The sequence below is a fragment of the Struthio camelus genome, chromosome 5, assembly GCF_040807025.1.
Source record: "Struthio camelus isolate bStrCam1 chromosome 5, bStrCam1.hap1, whole genome shotgun sequence".
NCBI classification, from domain to species: Eukaryota; Metazoa; Chordata; class Aves; order Struthioniformes; family Struthionidae; genus Struthio; species Struthio camelus.
The window spans coordinates 54,158,814-54,182,525 of record NC_090946.1 but is presented as its reverse complement, the minus strand read 5'-3'; the positions used below and the strand labels follow the sequence as shown (position 1 = coordinate 54,182,525).

The 23,712-nt window shown below is 40.9% G+C and overlaps 1 protein-coding gene across 4 annotated transcripts in view; it reads right to left on the bottom strand.

Moving 5' to 3' along the window:
- The window catches only part of NPAS3 (neuronal PAS domain protein 3), a 632,661-nt gene extending 609,360 nt beyond the window's left edge, over window positions 1-23,301 (bottom strand). The window contains exons 1-2 of one of the 4 annotated variants that reach the window (XM_068946425.1): window positions 23,188-23,301; window positions 22,515-22,790 (exon numbers count right to left, since the gene is read on the bottom strand). In XM_068946425.1, the coding sequence (XP_068802526.1) occupies window positions 22,515-22,672 (158 nt within the window). In that variant the 5' untranslated portion in view covers window positions 22,673-22,790; window positions 23,188-23,301. Of the gene's footprint in view, window positions 1-18,602; window positions 18,911-22,514; window positions 22,908-23,187 lie in introns of those variants that run through there. The other 3 variants (XM_068946424.1, XM_068946426.1, XM_068946427.1) reach the window with 3 other exon arrangements.
- Between the last annotated feature and the right edge of the window lie 411 nt (window positions 23,302-23,712).

Genomic DNA, 23,712 nt, shown 5'->3' with positions numbered 1-23,712 from the left:
TTCTTCCTTTTCAACTCTCTGCCCTCCCACACACACACAGTTCTTCAACTGTAAGGACAGAAACAAGCACAAAAGATGTAAGCAATTTTATAGCATGTTTTATGTTGAACAGTGAAATCGTATGACTGCAGAGTAAAACTTCACCTAATTATATGTGTAGTGATCTTTCATGTTCTGCAGCCACAGTAATCCTTTATGATCCATTTCAGGAACAAAATGCCCCCCTTATAAATAATGTTTGAGATTCTATGCTGCCCATTTGAGCAGTAAGCATTTCTTCAGCAGCTTGCTGCTCCCACAGAACAAGGATTTATTCTCCTATAATAATACTGTTTCTAAGTCAGTAATAGGCATCAACATAAGCTGCAACACTGATTGAAAAACCAGGCTTTGAAGTCCTCGACGGTCACTGGAGCTCTTTCTTAATGTCCAGAAGCGGTTGTTAAAAATTATTCATCCACTTCACTGTATTTTGTGCATTTCTGCTATTGCCACCATGGTGTAAAACTTGCCCATACAACGAAGGGAAAATTAATATTTAATCTTACATTTTTTCCACCCTTGAAGCATCCCACATCTCTTAAAGACATGTCAGAAATAGCTAACCCAGATGTCACTAGCGCCAACTTTCACGAATTTTTTAAAGTTATTTGCAGTTTTTTCATATACTCATTTCTTACAGAAGTAAAACTTCCTACTGTTAACTGTCCATTTCTAGCTTCTCCTTTATCAGGATCCCAGAGTCAATGGACCTCTATGAGGAATTCTCATTTATGTCAAATTGACTATCACCTGCAATATATAACCAACTTCCTTGGCTTCTCCCAGAATATCTATCAGACTATATGTACTAGCTATAAGAAATCTCAAATGGCAGGACACCTATTGAAGCTGAATGTATATCCATAAGCAATAATAAAAAAAAAAGTGCAGACACTTATTTCAGGCTCAGCCTGTGATGTTAATGAATGCCTGAAGCATGCTTCCATTTTAGATTAAATCTGTCCACGATGTTAAGAAGCGTAAGAGAAATAAACAGAATTCCACTGTTCCCAGTATAACTTTGCATAACCTTACATATAAAACTAGACTCTGATGAGTAACTTTCTAGGATTTTCCCCTCCAGAAAATAACTGATGCTCATCACCTAATGACTGTGCCACAGCCATAATCTTAGTATCTACTATGATCCTCAACATTTTAAAAGAATCAGTCGTTCTGCCCTAGATGTTGACTCCCTAGATGTTGTTTTACTGTAAATTAATTTCTATCCTTTGTACTCAATAAACAATTTGTGGATCACAGGACTTTCAATATCATATATAACAAGTCTGAGCACAACTGAAGGTTGATCTAATCCATCAGCTGTGGTGTATCTTTTAGCCAGGAATGGTTCAGCCATCCAAAATCACTGCTGCTACTGACCCCCCCTTAACATTTCTGTGCCAAGACTCAAATTCAAATAGACTACATTCCACTGAGGTTCATAAAACTAGTGTTTCCTATTAGATAGCTCTGCACTCTTAGAAGTGGTCTACATGAGAGAAAACTTTAGATCTTGGGACTCTGGTGGACTTTGACAGTGTGCACCCTTACAGCACAGGTGGCCAGTTTTGGACTGTCCAGTATAAGAAAGACATTGACATACTGCAGCAAGACTCGCAGAAAGCCATCAAGAGACAAAGAGGGCTGCAGCATATAATGCCGTAGGAAAGGCTGAGAAAATGGGCCTTGTCCAGCTTTAAGAAAACAAGGCAAAGGTGAAATCTCATGCCGTCTACAGCTATCTAATGGGATGATAGAGAGAAGATGGAGCCAGACTTTTCACAAAGGTGGACAAGAGAACAAGAGGGAACGCACACAAGCTGGAATGTCTAATTAAATATTAGGAAAACCTTTTTCACCATGAGGTGGTCAAACATTAGAACAAGTTACTGAGAGATATTGTGAAATCTCCCTCCTTGGAGATACTCAAAACCCAGCTGGACACCATCCCAGGCAACCTGCTCTGGCTGACCTTGCTTTGAGCAGGGGGATCATACAAGAAAATCTCCAGAGGTCCCGTCCCACCTCAGCAGTTCTGTGATTCGAAGTAAGTCAGAGCCTAAGCCTCTCATGATGTCCCATGGGAACCCAGGCCCTGTTCAAAAACTGTCTGTGATATGCATTCAAACACAGGAATAAATCAGGCTATTTTCTCCTGTTCCATAATATGCAGTAGAATAAATCAAGCTTCCTGTTATTCTCCTTCTAAAAAGTTCCTTCAGGCTTTTGACCTGTCTCTAGCTCATTCAGAACTCTACTCCAGCCAATGATACTACTTGAATGCTTTGCTAGGACACCAACAAAGGTTCCCCTCTCAAGACCCCAGGAAATATGGCCATCCAATTTTCAAGTACCCATCCTGGAACTCTCCAAACTTCTCCTCCAGGTTCAAGACCTGCTCATTAGTTCTTGATTAAACTACCAGGTATGGATACCAACATTTGGATGAACAGCGGTCCATAATCAATTTCTTTTTACCCTCCTCTTCCTTAAACAAATCAACAAGAGAGGAATTACTTCAAGCTAGAGGAACTTAATGAAGAGCAGACAGCATACCTTCTGATACCAGAATAAATCTGAAGCCTTTCTAATACTGCCAAGGTTACGCTGCTGTAACAGAGCAAAGTTTGACCTCAAATACTTGTGCGTCTAATTAATTCAATTTAAACACATGATAACCTATCTCTGCTACTATGCAGACATATATTTTAGTAAGAAAACTGATTAGTTCTTTCCCTAAAAATGTCATCAACATAGGAATGATATGGGGACTAATATTACACATCTTTGACAAAAGGTATCTATATTGTTTCCTCTATATGCTCCTTTAAACTAATGATGAAATCTCTCTTGCATATGGTGCATAATCAGGCTTTTTTTAATTTTTTTAAAATCTTTGTTGTAAATGAGTTGAGTTTGCCCACATAATTGTTTAGCAAACAATATTCTGGGCTTATTAAGCAATTTAAAAAACAAACCAAACTAACATGAACTTTTTTGAATATAACATTTATAAATAAGGCTAGAAATTGGCATGCATTGATTTTGAAGCCTTGATGAATCTAAAAACTGTAGAAACCATTCAGTTGTGTTGAACTTATCACGAAAAATTCTATAAATTACAGAGGCATAACAGTTTCAAAAAGTCTGAAGCTCTTGTCTATCAGTCATATTTTTATACTTGTGGACTTACAGACTTAGGAACTGGTGTCTTTGACTGCAAGACATTCATGTGATTCTATTGCTGATTCAGTATATCTCTGAAATAAACACCCATACCGCTGCTAGTCAGTTTTTGTTTACTATAACCACATATAAAATATACTGTATTCTGGTTTAAAAATATAATACATGTTAAGTATTCATTGCAAGGTTCAAAATCATCACTACAACTAATTTCATGCACTGGGGTTTCACCAATCAAAATAACATCCAAGTATTTAATTTTGCTGAATTCAGCCTGTTTAATATGCACTTTACTTGACGGCAAAAACACAAACCTCAAAATATGAGTGTAAAAATAACTAGCAGGTTCCAAAAAATGCCTTTCCAACAAATGAAAACAAAATAGTAATTAAAATTATGAACTCTTCAAAGCAGGGACTCTCTTATTTTTTCCAAGGCATCATATGGTATGATGCCTTGTCCATACAGTTCCTGTAAGTTATTTGTGGTCATATCAACATGAATACACTAAGAAGGAGTACTATTGAGCTGTGACACATCTCACATTCATATATGGATTATGAAAACAACAGCAGCCAAAACTGCTTAACAGAGGCCATTTTCTCCAACAGTTTTCTATGAGAATCACCAAAGCAACTTGCTACAGCTTCCAGAAACATCCTACACAACAACATAAGAACAGCTCTACTGGCCCAGACCAGTATTTCCAGTATCCCATCTCCAACGCCGCCCAAAAGCAGTTGCTGAGGGAACAACATAAGAACAATGTGACCATATATGATATTTCCCCCCAGTACCCTCAGTCTCAAATCATTTTCAGTGCAGACACTTCCTGAAATGAATATGGTTTCTATGTATTTAGTAATACTCAATGGATTTCTTAGCCGTTTATTTGTCCAGTCTCCTCTGAAACGCATCAAAACTTTTCACATCCCAACACATTTATCGAAGTCACTCCCTCTTATAGACACTGAGTACCCCAGATCAACCATAAAAGCACACATAAAAGTAAAGATAGGTAATTCGTGAAATATTTTTATCGCCAAAACTCTTCAGATTAGTGGCTGTAGCATTAGCAGAGCCACTAAGTAACCAAGTGCTAAGTAGGCAACGAACAAAAACCCTGTCCCTAGCCGCCAAAATCTTACAGTGGAAGGATCAGATAAGATTAAGAAACAATAAACTATTTAGAAGCAATAAGGCAACAGCAGCTAGCATCCACATGCAATGATACCCTGCTACGAGCAGCTTGATGTTGTCTTGCTTTTGTAGGCATTTCAGCTAAGGAACATCTTGGGGAGAGACATGAAGAAAAGTAATGCCCAAACTCAAAAGGAGAGGTTATAAAGGAGTGCTATTCTAAGCATAAGGAGTAGCATGAAAATGCATGTTTTAAAATGTAGTAAATTAGTAACAGGGCTGGCCTTATGAGATAACTAGACGACCTCAACAGAGAAAGAGAAATGGTAAGTAAGATGCAGCTGAGTCAAGAAGGGCTTGAAATGAAGGACGAGTTGCTTATGCACCAGGGAAGGGAAGCCAGCGGAGTTATACACAGACATGATCAGAGTGACAGTCTGGGAAAATGATCTTTATAAGAGAATTCTGGACAGCTATGACTGGAGAAAGAAGAACAATCCTCAGTGGAAGTGTGGATGGGCATTTACTGGAGAAAACACAGAAAAATAAATAGAGTAGAGATGTTTGGCAGAAAAGGCCTGCAAGATTCAGATGGAGTCTGAATGTAAGGAGCTTAAGAACAATACAAAACAGCTATATTAGGCTAGTATAAAAATATTGCACATAAAGAGCATTCCTTTCCATCATATGTTATCCTATGTCAGCTTCCAGCAATCAGCTGTGTAAGAACTTCTTGAAGTAGAGATGCATCAACATCATCTTGTTTAATAGCCACTCAGAGACATAACAGAGCAATGCTCAATCTGTTTGTGAACCTGTTCATATTTTGATCTCTAAAACGTCCTTTGGGCAACGAATTCCACTGTTTAATTGCATGTTGTGTGGAGAAAAAGACCCTGCTGTTAAATGTTTTAAACTTGTTTCCTGAGAATTACACAAGATCTTTCGTTGTTCTCATATTATTAGAATTAATGAATAATTTCCCACGGCTTGCCTTCTTGAGGCCCTGCATGATGTTATAGCCCATTCCTGTCAGTCATCTCTTTTCCATGCTCAAGTATTTTAGTTTATTAACTTCTCCTCCTCTTATAAAACTCATTCCATACATCTGATCAGCCTTTACGCCCTTCTCTGTACCTTATCTCCAACTACAGTGTCTTTCTGAGATGATGTGAACAAAACTACACACCATATGCGGGTTGCACACATGGTGGATTTACAGATTGACAAAATTATGTTTTCTGTTTGCTTCTCTATTTCTCTTCTAGTAATTCGTAATATTCTATTATTAAATAGAATGCCTCTTTAAATGCTGTTAAGCTATAAGGAAGAGGTCTACATCAGTGAGAATTCCAAATTATGGCCCTGTCCTAACAGGCAATATGGTAGCGTTATCCTAAAAAGCAGATGGAAAGCTTGGAAAGAACTGTAGATTTGTTTTGATTACATGAGTCTGAGCTACAAAATAAAAGAAGAGATGACAGAGAAGCAAGATCACACTTTCATTGAGACAGAAATGCCATGAGCTTATGAGTCATCTCCAGAGAGATGATACTTGAATTGTTTCCACATAAGATTATGCAAAGATGTTGAGCAGAATGAGGAAAAAAAAGGGGGGAGGTGGCTGAGAGACATCACTTCGTGGAACTCCCACATGAAGCTGGATGGTAAATGAGAAAGATCCTCCAAAGGATGCGCTAAAGAAGTGATCAAAGTATCCAAAGACAGCAGAAAGAGGACATTAGCAAATAAGTCACAGGGTAAAAAGAATAGGGCATGGTCAGCTGTTTCAAAGCTGACTGACAGGTTGAATGAATGAAAACCTAAGGTTCAAAGTGCAATTTGCATAATGATTTTCAAGTCAATATCTTGCATGTGGAGACACTCTTGGAAGCAACCCAATGGGATGACATGGCTTAGCAGCATACACCTCTGCTCTGTCTTTCAGTGTGGCCTCAGCACTACATCTGCACATCACAGCAGCACAGTTCACTCACCATTTGTGTTATAAGGTGCTTCTGCTTTGGCAGTGTAGAACCATAGGATGATACTAAGCAGCATCTCCACTCCCATGACTGCATTTCCCAGGCTTTTCATACGGCAACTGCATTTGCCTCATATAGCCTTCTGGTCAGAAGTTAATACTGGCTGACGCATTCTCCCTGGAACTGCACCGCACAACTTCAGGAGATACAGCTCCTGACTCCAGCATGAACGGTGCTACAATATAAGGGAGGCCCCACTGCTATGGATCTGGATCTCCTTTTCTCCACCCATTCTCAGATTAGTTAAGCAGTTGAGTCCCATTCTGCTAAGCATCCTCTCATTGTGGAAGGAAGTTACTGAAAAATTCCATTAATATAGTTTCCCATTCTAAATTACCTTCAAAGAACATATCCATGAAGTAGGATAGTCTTAATCAAAATTACTCTTAAAAAAATAATTTTTGATCTTCCCTTTCCCTTCCCTTCCCTTCCTTCCCTTCATTTTGCATTCACATCTCTCACCAAAACTCAGTTTTGTCAATGTGCTACAGATAGCACAGTAGCCAAAATGAGCAAGAAACTCTATGAATTGCTTGGTTCCCAACAACAACCTTTTAATAAATAATTTCACTTTGTAGTTTCATTCACTGAATCACGCTCTACACATTTGCACATGCACAAACACAGACACGCACACTGCTACATGTCAGTAATTTGTGAAAATGCAAATGGAAATGACATTGTCATCTTCCAAGCATTCTGCTTTGCTTTTGCTTTGCACATAGGAAAAGAAGCATTCTTAACTAATATACATTAGTTATTAAAAGTTTTTGTCCCTTAAAATTAGATAAATTAATTATAATTAGCTCTCACGTGGATAATTTTGTACAGCATTTCTATCAGTGATCTGTTAAAAAAGGCAAAATCCACACATACACTTTCTCCAATAGAGGACTCACATAAAACAAAGTCAAGCACTCGGTTCCTCTTTCATTGCATATGATACACAGCTGCGTCAATCCCATCAGGAAACAGGCAACAGGAAATTCTTAACATTCTGAAGAGAAATCTAAAGATGTGTCTCATCACCCTTCCTCCTAAAAGTGCTTTTCAATCGTCTAAAAGATATTTACACCAATTCTAAAATTATTAATTACTTTACTTAGCTTTCTAGCAGCTATAGGCCTCATTAAGTAACTAACAAGGAGTCAGAAATATATTTTTTGTAAGTTGCTTTCACTTTTTTTCTTCTTCCATCCCAAAATATAAATCAATAAGGAAAGCTTGACACCTATGGATGAAATCAATGCCAAGTACTCTAGCTTTTGGAAAATATTCCTTCATATCGTGCTACTCCTGTGTTATCTGTGTTGCTAACTATAGCTCTTGCATATATAATTCCATTATACTTTTATAAATCACCGTTTTGAAAAATGCTTTTGAACCATTAATATATTTTCCTGGTTAAAATTCTTTGAGATGTTCTTAACAAGAGTCTTAGATAATGAATTTGGGCAAACTCTGGAACAGTCTTTACAGTATTATCATTCTCATTAATTTTCAGAACTACCCACTGTGTTGAGATGATTGTCATGGGCCTAAGACTTCAATTTGGCTAAATATTTTTGCATATATTTCAACATATAAGTAACCAACAGATGTTTAAATGTTAAGTTCACATTCTAGGAATAGTTAAATGTTTACTGTAATATCATAATTTGTTTGTTGCACTCATTTTTATTTTGCTGTTTCTATCTTTAAACACTCCTTTAGTGTCCTGGTTGGCTGTAGACAAAATGCTTTAAAATGACTTCACAAGAAAACAAAACATACTGGATATAGTAAATACAGCTGTGCTTTTAAAGAAAAAAAAAAAAAGAAAAAAGAAAACCACTTAACGGTACCATAAATGAAAAACAAAGAAAAAGAAAAAGAAAAAGAAAAAAAAACCACTTAATGCTAGAAATGTTACTTTTACCTAGGATCCAGACTTCATGTAAACCATTTCAAATGTTTGCACTGTAGCAGCTTTTAAATTCATATTTTGTATTCACTTCAGAAACCTAACACATTCTGCTGTCTTATATCATTACTAGAAGGCTGTTTTATATGAAAAAATATTACTTTTAAAATGTTAATACACAGCATATACACTATCTTCCTTTAGTCCAGATTATTCTTTTTTCTTTGCTTTTTTTTGGTTATCTTTGAAGACTGCTTCTGTTTCCATTGTTTCATCCTTAACCATTCGCATATCAGAGCAATAAGTATTTCATTACTGGTTTATCTGTCCAGAGGCTTGAGAAGCAGTAACAATTAACCCTCCCTTCACAGTGATTGATACAGGCTTTGCTTTCAATTTGTTCCACTACACAGATCATGAAATTCTGAATGCGATCATCCTTATTGACCTACACTTTCAAACACACGGCTACAATGAGATGAAAGTAATTATTAAAAAGAACACAGGACTACTCAATGCTGAAACGAAGTCTTGAAAAATCTTTTAGATGACCTTCTCATAAAACTAGTATTATTTGATGTGAAATAAAATGATGAATTTGCTTCATAATCTGGAAATATTACATTTCAATCTGATCAATGTATGGTATCATTATATTACGTAAGCTCAGCTCTAACTTCATCTCACTTCGTATGTGACCTGAGAAATACTGACTTCAGCAGGACTGAGCATAGTAAGATCAGGCCCTATACATTTTAAAAGTTCCTCCGTGGCCGTTATTTTACACCAGCACTGTTTGAAATGTTGTGTTAAAAATGACAGGATGGTAATTACTACTCTACTATAGTCTGTTTCAGAAAGAGATAGCATTTCTTTTTAAAATCCTGGTCTTCTTGATACACCTCATAGAAATAAGTACACAGAAAATTCAGACTGCTAAGGAAAAATGAAAAACTCAAGTCAGATTTCCATCATCGACTGAGATGAACCAAGAACTATACACCACTGATGGAGACTTAGCGCAGTGGAAAACAAGTATTTTCACGAATCCTTGAAATATAACCTTACTAAAATATTACTTTCTTGTAATTGATACATTTTTGAAAAATGTAAGAGAATTGGTAGATGAACACAATAATGACAGAACTATTTAAAATATGGGTTGCAGTCAAAGAAAATCAGGATGGAAAACTGTGCAGAAGGATTTTCTTACAGGCCTGAGGCTCTAATCACAAAACAGAGTGACGGAGATGAACCAATACTGCATGGATTAGCAATGAATTATTTTGAACTACAATCATGTGCCAGCACAAAGGGGAGGTAAAAACTAGCCATTACTCACAGGCTGATCTGCAGATAAAAAGAAAAAAAAAGGAAAAAGGAAAAAAAATTTATATGCTAAACTGAGTCAGGAGAATAATGAAAATCTAAAATGTTGTTACACTTCAAGTAACATTCTATTTAATGTCTTTCATGTGCTGTATAATATTGAGTATTTACACAATACAATCTGTAAGATGCTGGGGCAAAAGTGGGGTTAAATCAGACAACTCTTCTGTAAATTAGTATTGGATGATAATATGTGCTGAAAAATATCCTAACAGAAGAGTTAGTGAGTTAGTTTTAAAATATCACACATGGGCAATAATTTCTCCCACTGTAAAACCACACACACACAAATATGCATATGCACATACACACATATGTATACATACACATGTATAATGAGGGATTTAATTTCTATTAATCCAGCTGAAAGCAAAACATCCCCATCTTAAGATTCAATGTTAGTTTTCCTTCTGGGGGGGGATGGTAGGAGAAGGATAGGGACACTGTTAGAACTAATTTTGTGAGAAAAGAAAAATCACAACTGCTATCCACAAAGATTCCTGAGATTCTTATGAACAGACTGTTTAAATGAAGAGCACTTTAATCAGTAGAGGAATCCTCACGTTTCTAATGTCTTGCTGTGCATTCTGCAGGTTATAGTAGCAGCTGGTAGAGGTCATATATCTTTTGTGAGCATCCCAAAAAGGCTCACTGCCAGACTGTTAAATTATGAATAAGCAATGAACAAAAGAATGCAGATACGGTGGTGACAAGATAATCCAAGCAAATTTATCTATGACAAATTTCACAGGATTAACAAATTACATTTACACAGAACAATAAAAATGTGCAAAAAAAAAAAAATGATGAGCCTACTTTTCCCTCACAGCATTAGGAAAAAAAAATCACCATTCCAATGCATGTATTTACATTTAACTTTAGATAAAGTAAGACATTTATAGCATGCTGAAGACAATCAACCAGCATTATTTCCTTTCAGCAAATACATATACTGCGTTTATCTAATATACCACATATGCCTACACTTCTCAGTATACATGCATACATCTACGTGGAATATCTTTTAAAAGTTTTCCAGGCGATTAGTACAAGCAGAGTAAGTATAAAGAATTCTAATTTTGCTTTTCGGGTGGAATATTCTGCCATATAGAAGACAATTTCTCCTTAATCATTTTGGTTTTTTCCTTTTTGAATTAAACAAACAGTATAATATACGGTAATTGCCACAGGAAAAATTAAGTTATCATTGACAGGACTTTAAATACTTTTTTGCTATATTAACACAAAACCATTAAGCAACAATTAAAACAAAATCACCGCTCTAAAAGGATTCCTAAATGATGAAAGAATCTAAAAATATTGAATTTTCCCAAATACGTATATTCAGTATTGTCAAGTCAGTTCTTTGGGGAGAAGAGGGGATCCGCATCCTGTGGACTGTTGTTCTGATCTTGAGAAGTGATACAAAAACATAAAATTTGAACAAACTGCTGTCAGAAAGAATCTAATAAGTTTCCAAATCACAGTCCTATAGAAAAGCATTTTTCTTTCTGTTAACAAAGAAATAAGAGCAAAGCCAGCGCCTCTTAGTTTCCAAATTTGAGTGTAAATGGAGTGACTGATAAAAGAAATGGCATATATGTTTGAAGGATCTGGAATCTGCTTTACCTTTTCTAGCATTCCTTTCGTTTGAAGTACCTATTTTCTGTCACCTCCGTTTATTTTTGTTGGTTTTTTTACCTGAAACAGCTGTTTATTTGTAAAAATAGATCTTGAGTAAAAATTGTCCTTCTCAGCTCATATATATCATTTACGTATCAAATATATGTTCTCGTTACACAGCACTGTCTACAAATTGGAAACCTCACTATTAAAGTGAACATCCAATTAATTAAGATACTTTAGTAAACTACTTGGATCCTTCAAACACTGCTACTTGAGTACCATTTATCAAGCTCATTCAGCCATTAAAAAAAATTACTTTACTTTTGATTTTCCGCAAGAAATACAAGTTTTACTGTAGATCAGAGCAGAAGCTCAAAAGAATGAGCAAATAAAGCAGCCCAAAGCTGCTTGTTTCCCTTTTTATGCTCATATATTATACCTACCAAGAGAAAACAGTTTTGTTTTTTTATAATGCAATTTTTTCCAGAGCCTCCTGTCCATATTATTAGTAATTTATGCAAAGGTGAAACAAACATGCCAATCCCACATCTAACCACACTCAGACAAATAAAATCAGCTACTTTTTTGCAGCTGTCAAGGCTGAAGGATAAGTACCACTGGCAGCAATTCTCTTTTTTAAGACTTTTTTCCTTTTTTAATCCCACTGCCAGCACTGTAAAGATTCAGTCACTCAGTTCTTTCTGTTGACCCCAACCCTGACCTACGAAGACCGCCCGCTTACATTTTTTTTCCCCACAACGTAACATATTCTGCCTCTTATCATCTCTAAGAAAACACAGCTTTCTAACAAGCATTCCTCTAAAATTTGGTAATACTTTTGCTAAATGAATTGCAATCTTGAAAGGACAATTCTGAACCACCTAACTCATATAAACCGAGGGTATAAGTAAACTGATTGTAAATGTTGATGCACACATGACTTTCAAACACGATGCACAAGCAAGAGAAAAAAAATTAAAATCAAACAGTCCTAACATAAATGTAATGGTTCTGTACCTGAATTCAAGCAAAACTACAACCCTTAGGATTCAATCCAAACTAACTGTTCAAAGGCTATTCATTACTCAGTAAAGTTCAGTTTAAAAAATGTAATGTGTAATGAAGCCTATTCCTTATACCTTATGGAGACAAAATTCCCAGGCAGCTATTTTAAAAGGAGCTTATGGGATTTAGGTGCCCATATTTCACTGAAATGCGGTGTGTTGGATGCCTAAATCCAGTAGGCTCTTCAGAAAAACCCAAGCCCCAGGGACATTACTGTAGATTACATACATACATATTATTCAGACTATATCCCATAAGTTCACTATATACATATGTAAACCTCAGATGCCTGCAGGTAGTGGAACAGTACTTTTCCACTTAAATTATTTAACATAGTGTTGAACTTCTATTATATATCAAGCTAACAGCTAATTTTAAGTCGCAATCAAGCTATTCTATGAAAGCACTTTATTTCAGTGGAGGTTTTGCCTGTAAAAGAAATGTAAATCTCTCTAATGAAGGCAGTGTAATCTTCAAAAAAGCCATGAAAATGGGGGCTGGAATTTTATTCCCAGTGCTAACATTGACATCTTCTGTCACTTCTGCCAATTCTCAAAAATGTTTTGTGCCTTAACACTCTCATCAGTAAAACTCATAGAACAATGTTTACAGACCTTTTAAAACACACTAAGCTATATAAAGGAGTAACTCTACAAAAATATTAAGCATTAATACTAACGTCTTCTTCAGATGTTGTATGGCATCGGTGTGAATTTCCCAAGAACAGACAAAGCACAAGATAAAATCAGAGTGAAAGTCCAAAATGCAACACAGAAAACACTGGGAAAACAGCCTGTAACAAATCTTCAAAACACTACTTTCAATAATCCATTTCAAATTCTTCCTTACATATCACTCGTTCTTTAATGTGACTGACTGTTGCCTGCACGCGGAGTGCAGGGAAAGGGCTGGCATAACTCTCAGCATCTCGCTGCAGCAGACTGAAATCAGAGTCTTCTTGAGGACTGTTCCACTTTTACTTGAGAATCTTAAGATTTTTGTGTTTTTTAATAACACATAGATGCAAAGTCCAATTCTCCTCCCACTAAAGCATGTTAAAGTTTGCCATTGTCATCCCTCTAAGAACAAATTCACATCTGTTGAATTACATGATAAAATACTTTTAAACTTGCTTTTGGTTCTTTGCAGCATACTTCAATTATGTGTATAATTTCATTTGGAACTTTTTAAAGATTAAGGTAAAATTTGAGCTCAAAATTCTCCCAAAGACAGGGTCCAGTCTTCCAAGTTATGGATACAAATACTAACCTACCCTTACCGTGTGCTTTGTATCCGGTGTAATATACCATTCCAGCACACAAAATTAATGAATATTTTTACTACTCAAAGTTCTGTTCACATCAATGGCACAACAGTCCTATTCATTTGACTAGGACTTTGTGCATTGCGAAACTACTGCTTGAGCTAGTCACAGAACAATGCTCTAGTCATATAAGACATGCCAGCAACCATTTTATTCTTGCTATGGCACATCTTTTTATGCAGCAAAACGCAATATTATTACAAATTATTCTTATTATGCAAAGTTCTATTAAACAAGAAGTCACGCGCCTCATTCGCACTAATGGGACTTTGTATGTTAAAGATAACATGCAGTAGCCTTATAAATATTACACAGGAAGAAATTGCCTCTTCTGAAAAAACGCAATTACTATGAAAGGAAATTTCAAAACATTTCCTCTCACGGCCATAAATCTTTGGCAGCTCCTCTCAAAAAAAAAAAACAACAAATACTAAGCATAAATAAATAAATAAATGTTTGAGGGGAAACAAGGAAAGTCTTGGCTATGTACCTTTAAAATATCTTATGTTTAAAAAAATAAAAATAAATTTCCAGGCAGACATCCTACAGAACAAGTTCAGTTTGATTCATTCTGAAACAACTTGACTAATGCTGAAATCTCATCTCACACAAGGCACTGTTACACCTGCAAGAACTACTACTGACAATAATACAAAATGAATCTGATGGGATGACTGCATGTAAGATGTACTCATATCAGATGAGGTTTCAGGAACTGGTCTCATTACATTAAACTCTAAAAAACAATTACTTAATTGATATCAAATGAAAATTCTGCTACATTTGTAAACAGGCTTCATGCTAGTGACTTCAAAGGGGGCAGAATCAATGGGAGCAGAATCAATCCCAGAACGTCAGTAAAATGAAAACAGTCACTTTTCATGGTCAGCATCACATATTCAAAAACCTTATCTCAGAATGTACTTTCCAATAAAGAAGGTATCATTACAAAGACAGTTTTATGAAGCAAACATTTATTTAAACTAATCGTACTTTTTAGCAAGGATGTTGATCAAACAAATGCCTAGAATGATAAAAAATTTTGTCTTTGTCGATTTACAACAACTGTTCTACATAACTCAGGCAGTAAAATTCACATCTGGGCTGGCAACTTGTATGCCAAGTTTCAAACAAATGTGATTTGAAACTGCCAATATATTAGACTCTGAAATTCAAGTGAGACACTAATAAAAGGAGACGGATGTTCACGATATACCCTGATATTCTCTTAGAAGCGCCTACAGTTCTGGGTGCTGTAGTAATCTGTTAACACAACTCTCTAATTACTTATATTTATAACATGGCATTACTCTATAGTACCATTACATTGGTATTAAACTAGTTAACTGGCTATAAGTTCTTGTAAGAAAAAAATAGTTGTGCTGTAAAGAATGTAGAAACAGTGCTGCAGACGAAACCTTGTTATTTAGAATCCCATTAGTTACTGAAAATATGTAATATAACTTTTGTTGATCAATACTCTCATGTAAGCTCTAAATAATGTATGATTCCAGTGGAGAAAAATGCAGCAAATCAAATATGGTGGGAGAATGTTTCAAATCATGAAGAGTAGTATGACTGCTAATCCATAAATCAGAAATTGGAAAGATTGTTGTAATGTGGGAGGGCTCTATCTAATAAAGGTCATTATAACTCCTGGCTCTAGAGCTATAAGATCTAATATCCTCTCTGGTAGCTCTATGATATGCCCATGCATTACTGCTCTTGTTGACAGTCTGTTGCCTTGGAAATATTTCATTATTTCAGTTTTTCCATTTGTAGACCCTTGGCCTTGTGATATGAAGGCCACCCTATTTCATATTTTCGATTATCATTTAAGCAATCTTCTGGAGCTATTTATATAAAAGCAAGTGTTAGACAATGCATATCATCATTTATCACTGCTATGTTTAAGCTCATGCTCTAGAAGGAAATGCCAAAATGAAGGTTTTTTTCTCTTTTACTTTAAACCAATAGCGCTCTGATATTATGATATGCTTTACAAATCAGTGCTGGCATGTCATATGCATGACACTTCTGTCTATTTAATTTTCTTGGTTATAGATCCACACAATTGAAAAATTCTAAGCTGCTACTGAAAATGTAAAATTTGCAAACAGTCAGAGTTGAGAAGAAAATCAAACAAATTTAGGGGTGTAGCTTTTCAAACATTCTTTCAAAATCTAAATGGGTAAAAAACGTTTTAAAATGATTCAAGTGTTTGTTTGCTTTAAGACTATTACCTTTTACATCTGTTTTGTAACTCTTAACCTTTTGCTGGAAAAATGGACAATCAACCTAAACACTGTGGAAATGAAGACTAAACTAAGAACATACACAAATTTCACTCTAAGGATTCTTAATCTTGAGAACTGGTATGCTGAGGTAGTAACTAAGAGAAGAAACTGTAAAACCCCCCTAAGTATCTGATATGTGCTTGTAATTCAAGTAGCTTTGCACATACAGCTGAAAGGATATGTATAAAGATAGGTTAAATAAACAGTTACATGCCAGACTTCAGGGGCATGTTACATAACTTTTAAGAAAATGTATATGAGTGCCTGCTTACTGAAGCACTCTCGCATCTTTTCAAAAACTTTTTTTGAAGAACACGTAGCTTGATGTTATTTCTGATACACCAACATCGTCAACTTCTACATGCACTATTTATACCTAAACTGTTCAGAGCATTGTAAAGAGTAATAACAAAGTGAACCCTAAGGGCAAAAAACAACTGCTCCGACGCTAGGCCAAGCTTGTGGCTATTCATGTTCTAGGAATTTAGAGTACTTTTTTCCCTGAAATGATTACTCCTCCCACTCCCTACAGGGAAAAACTACTCTGATCCAACCTTTAAAATGACAGCATCAGAGCTGAACAAGAAGATGCTATTAAAGGGCATTAAATTAAATACAGTATATCCTCCTACAACTTCAATCAGAATTTCAGACCAAGTGTTATTTAGTTCAGCTCTCAAGTGGAGCAGAATAACAAATCGCGCACTTTGATTTACCTTCTCCGAATGCCAAATGGAGACAGGTGATAAAGAAAGCACTCATGCACAGGCTATGAAGTTTCCCCTAGAAATTAATTCTATCTTCAAGATTCCTATCTCAGAGAAATTCCCAAAATGGCACACAAATATGCTTCTGCTGGAGAGATTACTGAAGCTATCCTGGCAAATACACTTAGTACTAATATAGTACAATTCTCAGAAAGACGACAGCAGAATTGTGTGTTGGGGGGAACTTACTGATACAAATTGTTTTTGCAACAAAGAACTCTACAGGAGGAAGCGTGCTGATATAAGTGTTATTAACGCCACAGAAATGCCTTTGCAGCCACTGATGGGAGATTTTAAAAAATATTTATAGCTGAAGACAAAAATCTGTAAGTTAAGTTATTGACTTCTGAGGATGCAGTGTTTTCCCATTACATGCATCTCCAAATTCTGCCACATATCAATATAGCCTTCTCAAAGTGCAACAGTTAATACTAATGCATCTAACACAGCTGCACTAACACTTCAGAGATGAATATGAAATGTATGGTTTTCTGATACCAGGCAGTCTGCTTCCTTATGAAAAATAGTATAGCTATTTAGATAAAATCTGTCATTTTTTGGAAATGATACTAAAAATGCTTATAGGATTAAAATATACAGTTTAAATTAAGATTAAAATGAGCCTCATTTCCTACACTTTATTTTTGTTTAAATATTTCTCAGATCTACTTGTGCTGTGAAAAATAAACTAACAAATGGTTGAGATACTTTTAAAAAACGTCTAAATGTTAATTTTCATTTTCAGAGCTGAGAACCTTTCTCACCCCTTATCCCCAATTTCACTTGTAATGCTGAAGAAACGGGGGGGGGGGGGGGGGGGACACCACCCCAAGCCCTTTGGCTGCTCTCCTTCTGGGCATACATCTCATGGCAATGTAGCAATGGAGCTCTGAATACTTTTGTAAGAATCACAAAGTAACATCACATGAACTTGTACTCTCGCTTCCTACCAGTCACTTCTAGAAAGATTCACTTTACTAGAACAAATCCGCTACGGGCAATTCATGTCAGCAACAGAGCAGATTAATAGCACGCAGTCTCCCCCCACAAAAGTACACGGGGGCAGGCGAGCGGCCCGGCGGCAGCCGGGGGGCAGCGGGCCCCCTCCCTCCCTCCCTCCCGCGGGGCTCCGCACACCGCGCCGCACCGCCTCCGCGCCCGTCGCCACACCGCCTCCGCGGGCGGGACGCTCTCGCCCACCCCGGGGGCAGCCGGCGCCCCGCGGCCCGCCCGCGGCGGCCGCTCCGAGGGGCCGCGCTGGGCCGGGCCGGGCCGCGCTGCCCCGCGGGCGCAGCCGGCGGCGAGACGCCGCCGACACCCCCCCCCCGCCGGCTCCGGCCTAGCCGCACTTGAACCGCACCGGCGGGGCCGGCCCCTGCGCCCGGCCAGCCGGGCCTGGCGCGGCTCCCCGCTGCCCCCGGGGCCGCCGAGCGGCGGGGGGGGGGGGGGGGGGGGCCTGCCGCCTCCGCGCACACACACACACCCGCTCGCCAACGCGCCCTGCCAAACACCGGCTCCTGCAAACCGCGGCGGTGCGGCTGCCGGAGCGGGGCTGCTGCGCGGCTCGCCCTGCGCGCCTGTGTGTGTGCGTGTGTGTGTGGAGGGTGTGCGGGGCTGTGTTGTTTCGGGGTGTGCGGCGGCGGAGGCGATACGCACTAGGAGGAACTCCCGGTGCCCGGCTGTGCGAGCAGCGGGTGCCGGCGGGCAGCTCCCCCCACCCGGCATGGCAGCCAGCCCCGACCCCAGGCGGCGGCGGCACAGCCCGGCGCTGCTGCGGCTGCTGCTGCTGCAGGTTCAATAAAGAGAAAGTGTTACCGTTCTCGCCTGGAAGGATCCTGCTGAAAGCTTGGCTTGGTGGGCGCCATCTTCCTGGGTTTTTTTTTTTTTTCTCCTCTCTCCCTTACTTTTCCCCCTCCTGATGTTGGTGTGTGTTGTGTGTCTAGCAGCAGCAGCAGCGGCGGCAGCAATGGCCCTGCTTAGCCAGACAGGCTAAGGAAAAGTACTGAGGCCAAAGCATCGCGGGCTCCCACTCCTCCGCGCAGTCCTGGTGCAGGTTGCTTGCTTGCTTGCTTGCTAGCGCTGCTGCTGCCGCTGCCGCCGTCCATAAGCCGAGGAGCGGAGGGTGCCGGGGCCCCGCCGGCCCCAGAGACATGCCCAGCGCAGGCAGCGGCGGCCGGCGGCGGGGAGAGCGAGCCGCGGCGCAGCCCCGGCGGGCAGCCCGGCCGCTGGCATCGCCCGGCAGGTGCGGCACACACACACACACACACACAAAACACGCACACACACCCGCACACGCACGCACACACACACACACACACACACACAGACACACACACACGCGCACACACCCCCCGCGCCCGCGGGCCGGGCTACGCGGGGTGCCAGGCCATGGGGCTAGCGGGGCGGGGGAGGGGGAGGGAAGGAGGGGAGTCAGGGATCTCCGGGCTTGACCGCTGTGAAAGTATTTCTGGGCATTTTCCAGCTGCTTCCCCAGCTCCGCTCCCACTCTGCGTGCAGGGGACACAGCCTCCGCTGCCGGCGCAACAACGCCACTCAGTTGCAGTTTCGCACACTTTCCTCCTCTGGAGTCGGCTCCAGCAGGGGAGAGGGGCTGAGGCAGACAGAGACTCTGTGCGTGCAACTCCGCGGGCGCAGAAACACTGCGGGTGCACAGCGCGCACACGCAGCGTGTCCCCACGCGGGAGCGCGGCAGGGCGCGGGCGGGCGAGGTGCCGCAGCCGGGAGCGGGCTGGGCAGAGGGTGCCGGCGCCCTTCGCCCGCGGGGCCGCGCGCACCCCCGCGGCCCCCTCTGAGTGCCTGCACGCACCTCATTTGAGTACGCGCTAGGTACTCGCTGAATAAAGGACATAATGCTGGAAATGCTAACAGAGAGTGATGACCCGCTTTGTTGGGAAAGGTTGTAGTACTTCACGCTATTTTATTGGAGATTATGAAACTAATCATGAAATAAAGGAGCGGGGAAAAGAAACCGCTATCTTAATTGTTTCTTTCAGGACATCAAGAAATCCCGAGCTCAAAGAGCTTTTAAACGAGAAATCACGCCTTGGCTAAAAGCTTTCCATCTCCAAGGTAACTTTGTGGCTGCTCTGCTGCTGCCATGGAAGTTCAGCTTCCCGGGCCTGATCCTGCTCCCAGGGAAAAAATCCAAGCGCTTCCCGTGGGGAAAGGATCAGCCCCGCAAGTCGCGGGTATTTACTCACGACAAACGTTTCCGCGACACCTCCAGCAGCTGAGGGTCCGGGGGGGGGGGGGCGCTGCGCGCGTGAGTTGTGACAGAAAGCCCAGGGGGACGAAGTTAGCAAGGCACCTGGAAGTTGGGCTGCGGGCGGCGTCCGCATGCCGGAGGCCAGAGGATTTCTTCCCGCGGGAGGCAACGAGGTCGGCGTAACTTCGGGCCGAGCGGTCCGCGGAGCGGCCCGGGCCACCCGCGCAACCCGGCGCGGGAGCCGCCGCCGCCGCCCCGCGCGGCCGGCGCGCACGTGCGCAGCCGCTGGCGGATCGGGGCCGCCCGCCTCAGCTGCCCCGGCCCCGCTGCGGAGCACCCGGCACGGCCGCGGCGGCGCGGTGCCACCGGGCGGGCGGTGCTGCCGCGACTGAGGGCGTGAGTTCCGCCGAGGCGGTCAGAGGTGCCGCACGGCTCTGAGGTGAAGCATTGGAGAAGGGGGGGAATCTAAAAAGCATCACATGCCATTTCTTTCCGGCAAATCTGTTTCCTCGCCTCCAAAAAGACAAAAAAAAAGTTAACAGGTGTCACCTCGATTTTTGCAATAGCAGAAGACGGTACCAGTGTCTGCTATATTTTAAGCATTTCCAGACAACACGTAGAAAGGTCGTTCAACGTAAAGGACGCTGTTTTGGCGGTAATATATAGTTAAAATTTGGAAGAAGTGCAAAAATGTTTTCCGGTGTTAAGTTAGTGTGTAAGACATCCAGACTGGTATGGATTCCTATTAGTCAAAGTACTTGAATATCTGCTAAGCGGTATTTGGATTAGAGGTGTTAGTAGTTTGTCAGAGAAGTATTGCTTTTATAACTTCTTCCTGATTACGGGCTGACATAATCAAACTATTAAACGCAAAGTACTCAAAATTCACATGCTGCCTTGTCTATATATTTCTGTTTAACTTAAAGTCTCCAGAGGTCTCTTTCATTTGTCTAAAAGCCAATCTGACATTTCTGACCCTTGACTTCCCCACTTCACAGACTAAACTATTGTGACTGCTGCCTGTACTTCCTCGTTAAAGTGTCCGTCAGTTTCCATTGTAATTTAAATATTTTATAAGTGACAAAAATCATACAGAAACCATGAAAAGAAATCAACTTTAATCCATTCTTTATATCTCTCACATTCATTTTTTTTATATGAAAGGTCGGTGTGTTTGCTTGAGCAAAACAAGACTCGTGTTTAGTTTCAAATGTTCCTTATTTAAGAAAGTGCTTAGGCATCATCAGTGATTTTTTCAAGAGTATCAGCGCCCTATTAATTTTTCATTAAATAAAACCTCCAGAAGTTACCAGCAAGCATTTTATATTATGGGCATCAAATGGAAAATATATAATGTGTTTTCCAAAACTAGAGGAAGCAACTCAAAGTTGCTGAACAACAAAACAGGCAATGATCGATTATCTAAAACTGGCTCCTAAATCAATTAAGTTTGAAATATTACGTTAAAACTTCCTGTGTTTTTTTCTTTTACATTAGAGAGATATTTAGTTTGAATATTGGTGATTATATAACATTTTTCTCCGTATTTAATTTAATGCAATATTGGAAAGCAAGATATTTGGGACACTGCCATTTTTATTGCTTTTAGAGGAATGTAAATGTTTTGTTCGGATTTCAGCCTACATTTATCTGTTGTCAGCTACTTTTATGAGAGCTCGGCTTCGTTTATAAGCTTATCAGAGAGAAAACTCACAGATTCAAACTTCAGGTTTTTGCATCGTAGAAGCACAAAGAAATGCCAGGTAATTAAGCGTCATGTTAGTATCAGCACGTATCGATGAATTGTTAGGGGGAATGGGGAAGGTCTTTAAACTTCATCATGACTTACTGCCAACTTTCTACGGTTTGCTTCCTAAAGGCGCTGTCTGTGAATTTCGTGCATTTGCATTAGAATGCATTTAAGATGCAAATATAACAATGCTGAGTATACTTAGCGTTTCGTGCTATATTTCCCTGTAGTAACAGGTGACATGATAATACTGCTAAACTACAATGTGGAATTGCAAGTGTGCAACCCCAAGTGAAAATTATTCTCTTTCTTAGCTGAAAGCAAATTATCAATCAGCATACCATGATCAATTATCCCCCTGGCTGCCACACACTGGGATTTGCACAAGGCATTGACATTGAGAAATTCCTCTTTAGAAAGGATGAGCGGACGGGATCCCAAACTTTACAGCAGCGAAGCTAAGCTGCCGGGGTCTCACTTTTTTTTTTTTTTTTTGCTATTGTTTCTTTCCAGCTCATCCAAGACAAAACTAGGAGATTGTGTTTACTTCTCAGTGCATTTTAAAAGATGCTGTATTAGAGAAAAAAGAAAAAAACTCCCCTCCAGCCAACCCCCCCCCCCCCCAGCAATCAAACAGCAAGGAAGGGGGGAGGAAAAAAGAAGGAAAACAAAGAAACACAAAAGCACAAAGAAAAAGCAAGTGAGAGAGCCTCACGAGGAGCCGCACACCCCTCTCCCTCTCGGTGCTCACCGTTGTTGGTAGGAGGTGATGCCCTGGACGTTTTGCGGGTTGCCGTTGGCCGCGGCGCCGGCTCGCCCCATGCCCGGCGCCGCCGGCACCCCCCCGGCCGCCCCGCCGGCCGCCGCCGCCGTCACCTGCACGCTGAAATCCGGGAAGATCCTGATCATCCCCGCGGCTCAGCACCCGGCGAGTCTCGGCGAAGAGGTGCAGCAGCAGCGACTCTCCCTCCGGCGGCTGCAGCAGCAGAGCCAGGCACACTGCAATCCCATTAGTGAGTGGCGGCCACTGTGAGTGAAGAAGGGCGCTTTGATGTGAGCTGCTGGGCTGAGATTGAGAGGAGTTTGGGGGGGCTTGGGGTAAAGAGGGGGGGGAGATTTTACCGAATTGCAAACATGCAACGCGTGAAGACTTGGGGGGGGGGGGGAGATAGCAGAGCTACCAAAAAAAAAAGGTATGCCTAATACCACTGAAGCTGTAGATATAAGAAAAAAATCCAAGCTGAGGAGGGACAGGGAGGAGAGAGGGGGGCGCAATTACTTTAGCGGTGCAGTGAAAATGATGAGCAGCAAATGTTGCCTGTTTTCCCTCCTCCTTTTCGTCCCTCCACCCCCCACCCTCCACCCAAAATGCAAGTCTTAGAGGATTTCTCTGTCTCAATGAAGTAATAATAAAGGCGGCTGACCACAGTCTGGGCTAGCGCCAACTGTGCGGGGGGGAGGGGGAGGAATATCCCTGCTCCCAGAGTCCTGAGGAGAAGAGGAAGAGTGGAGGATTGTTGCAGCACAAGTTCTTGCTCTTGGTAACTTGCTTTTGCTTCTCCCCCCCCCCCCTTCTTTCTTTCTGTGAAGGGACGGTTTTCACAAGCGAGGAAACGCGCCGCTTTTGTGCAACGGCAGAGTTTGCTCCCTATTATAGGGAACTGACTCTCCTCCCCTCCTAGTGTGCAGCAATGTTATTGCTAGTCAAACTTGTAAGGTGTGTGGTGTGTGTGCACGCACTGATCCCTACTGCTGCTTCAACATATCAATTATGCCGCCGAGAGCTGCGCAAAAGCCCTTTGCAAATCTGTCCCCCGGATCCGGAACACGCCGCGCCAGCAGCAGCCAGGAGGGCGGCTCGTCCCCGGCCGCCGCCGGGCAGAGCGGCCGCCGCGCCGCGGCCCTTTGTGCCGCCCCGGGGGCTGCGCGTAGCCTTTCCGCACCTCGCG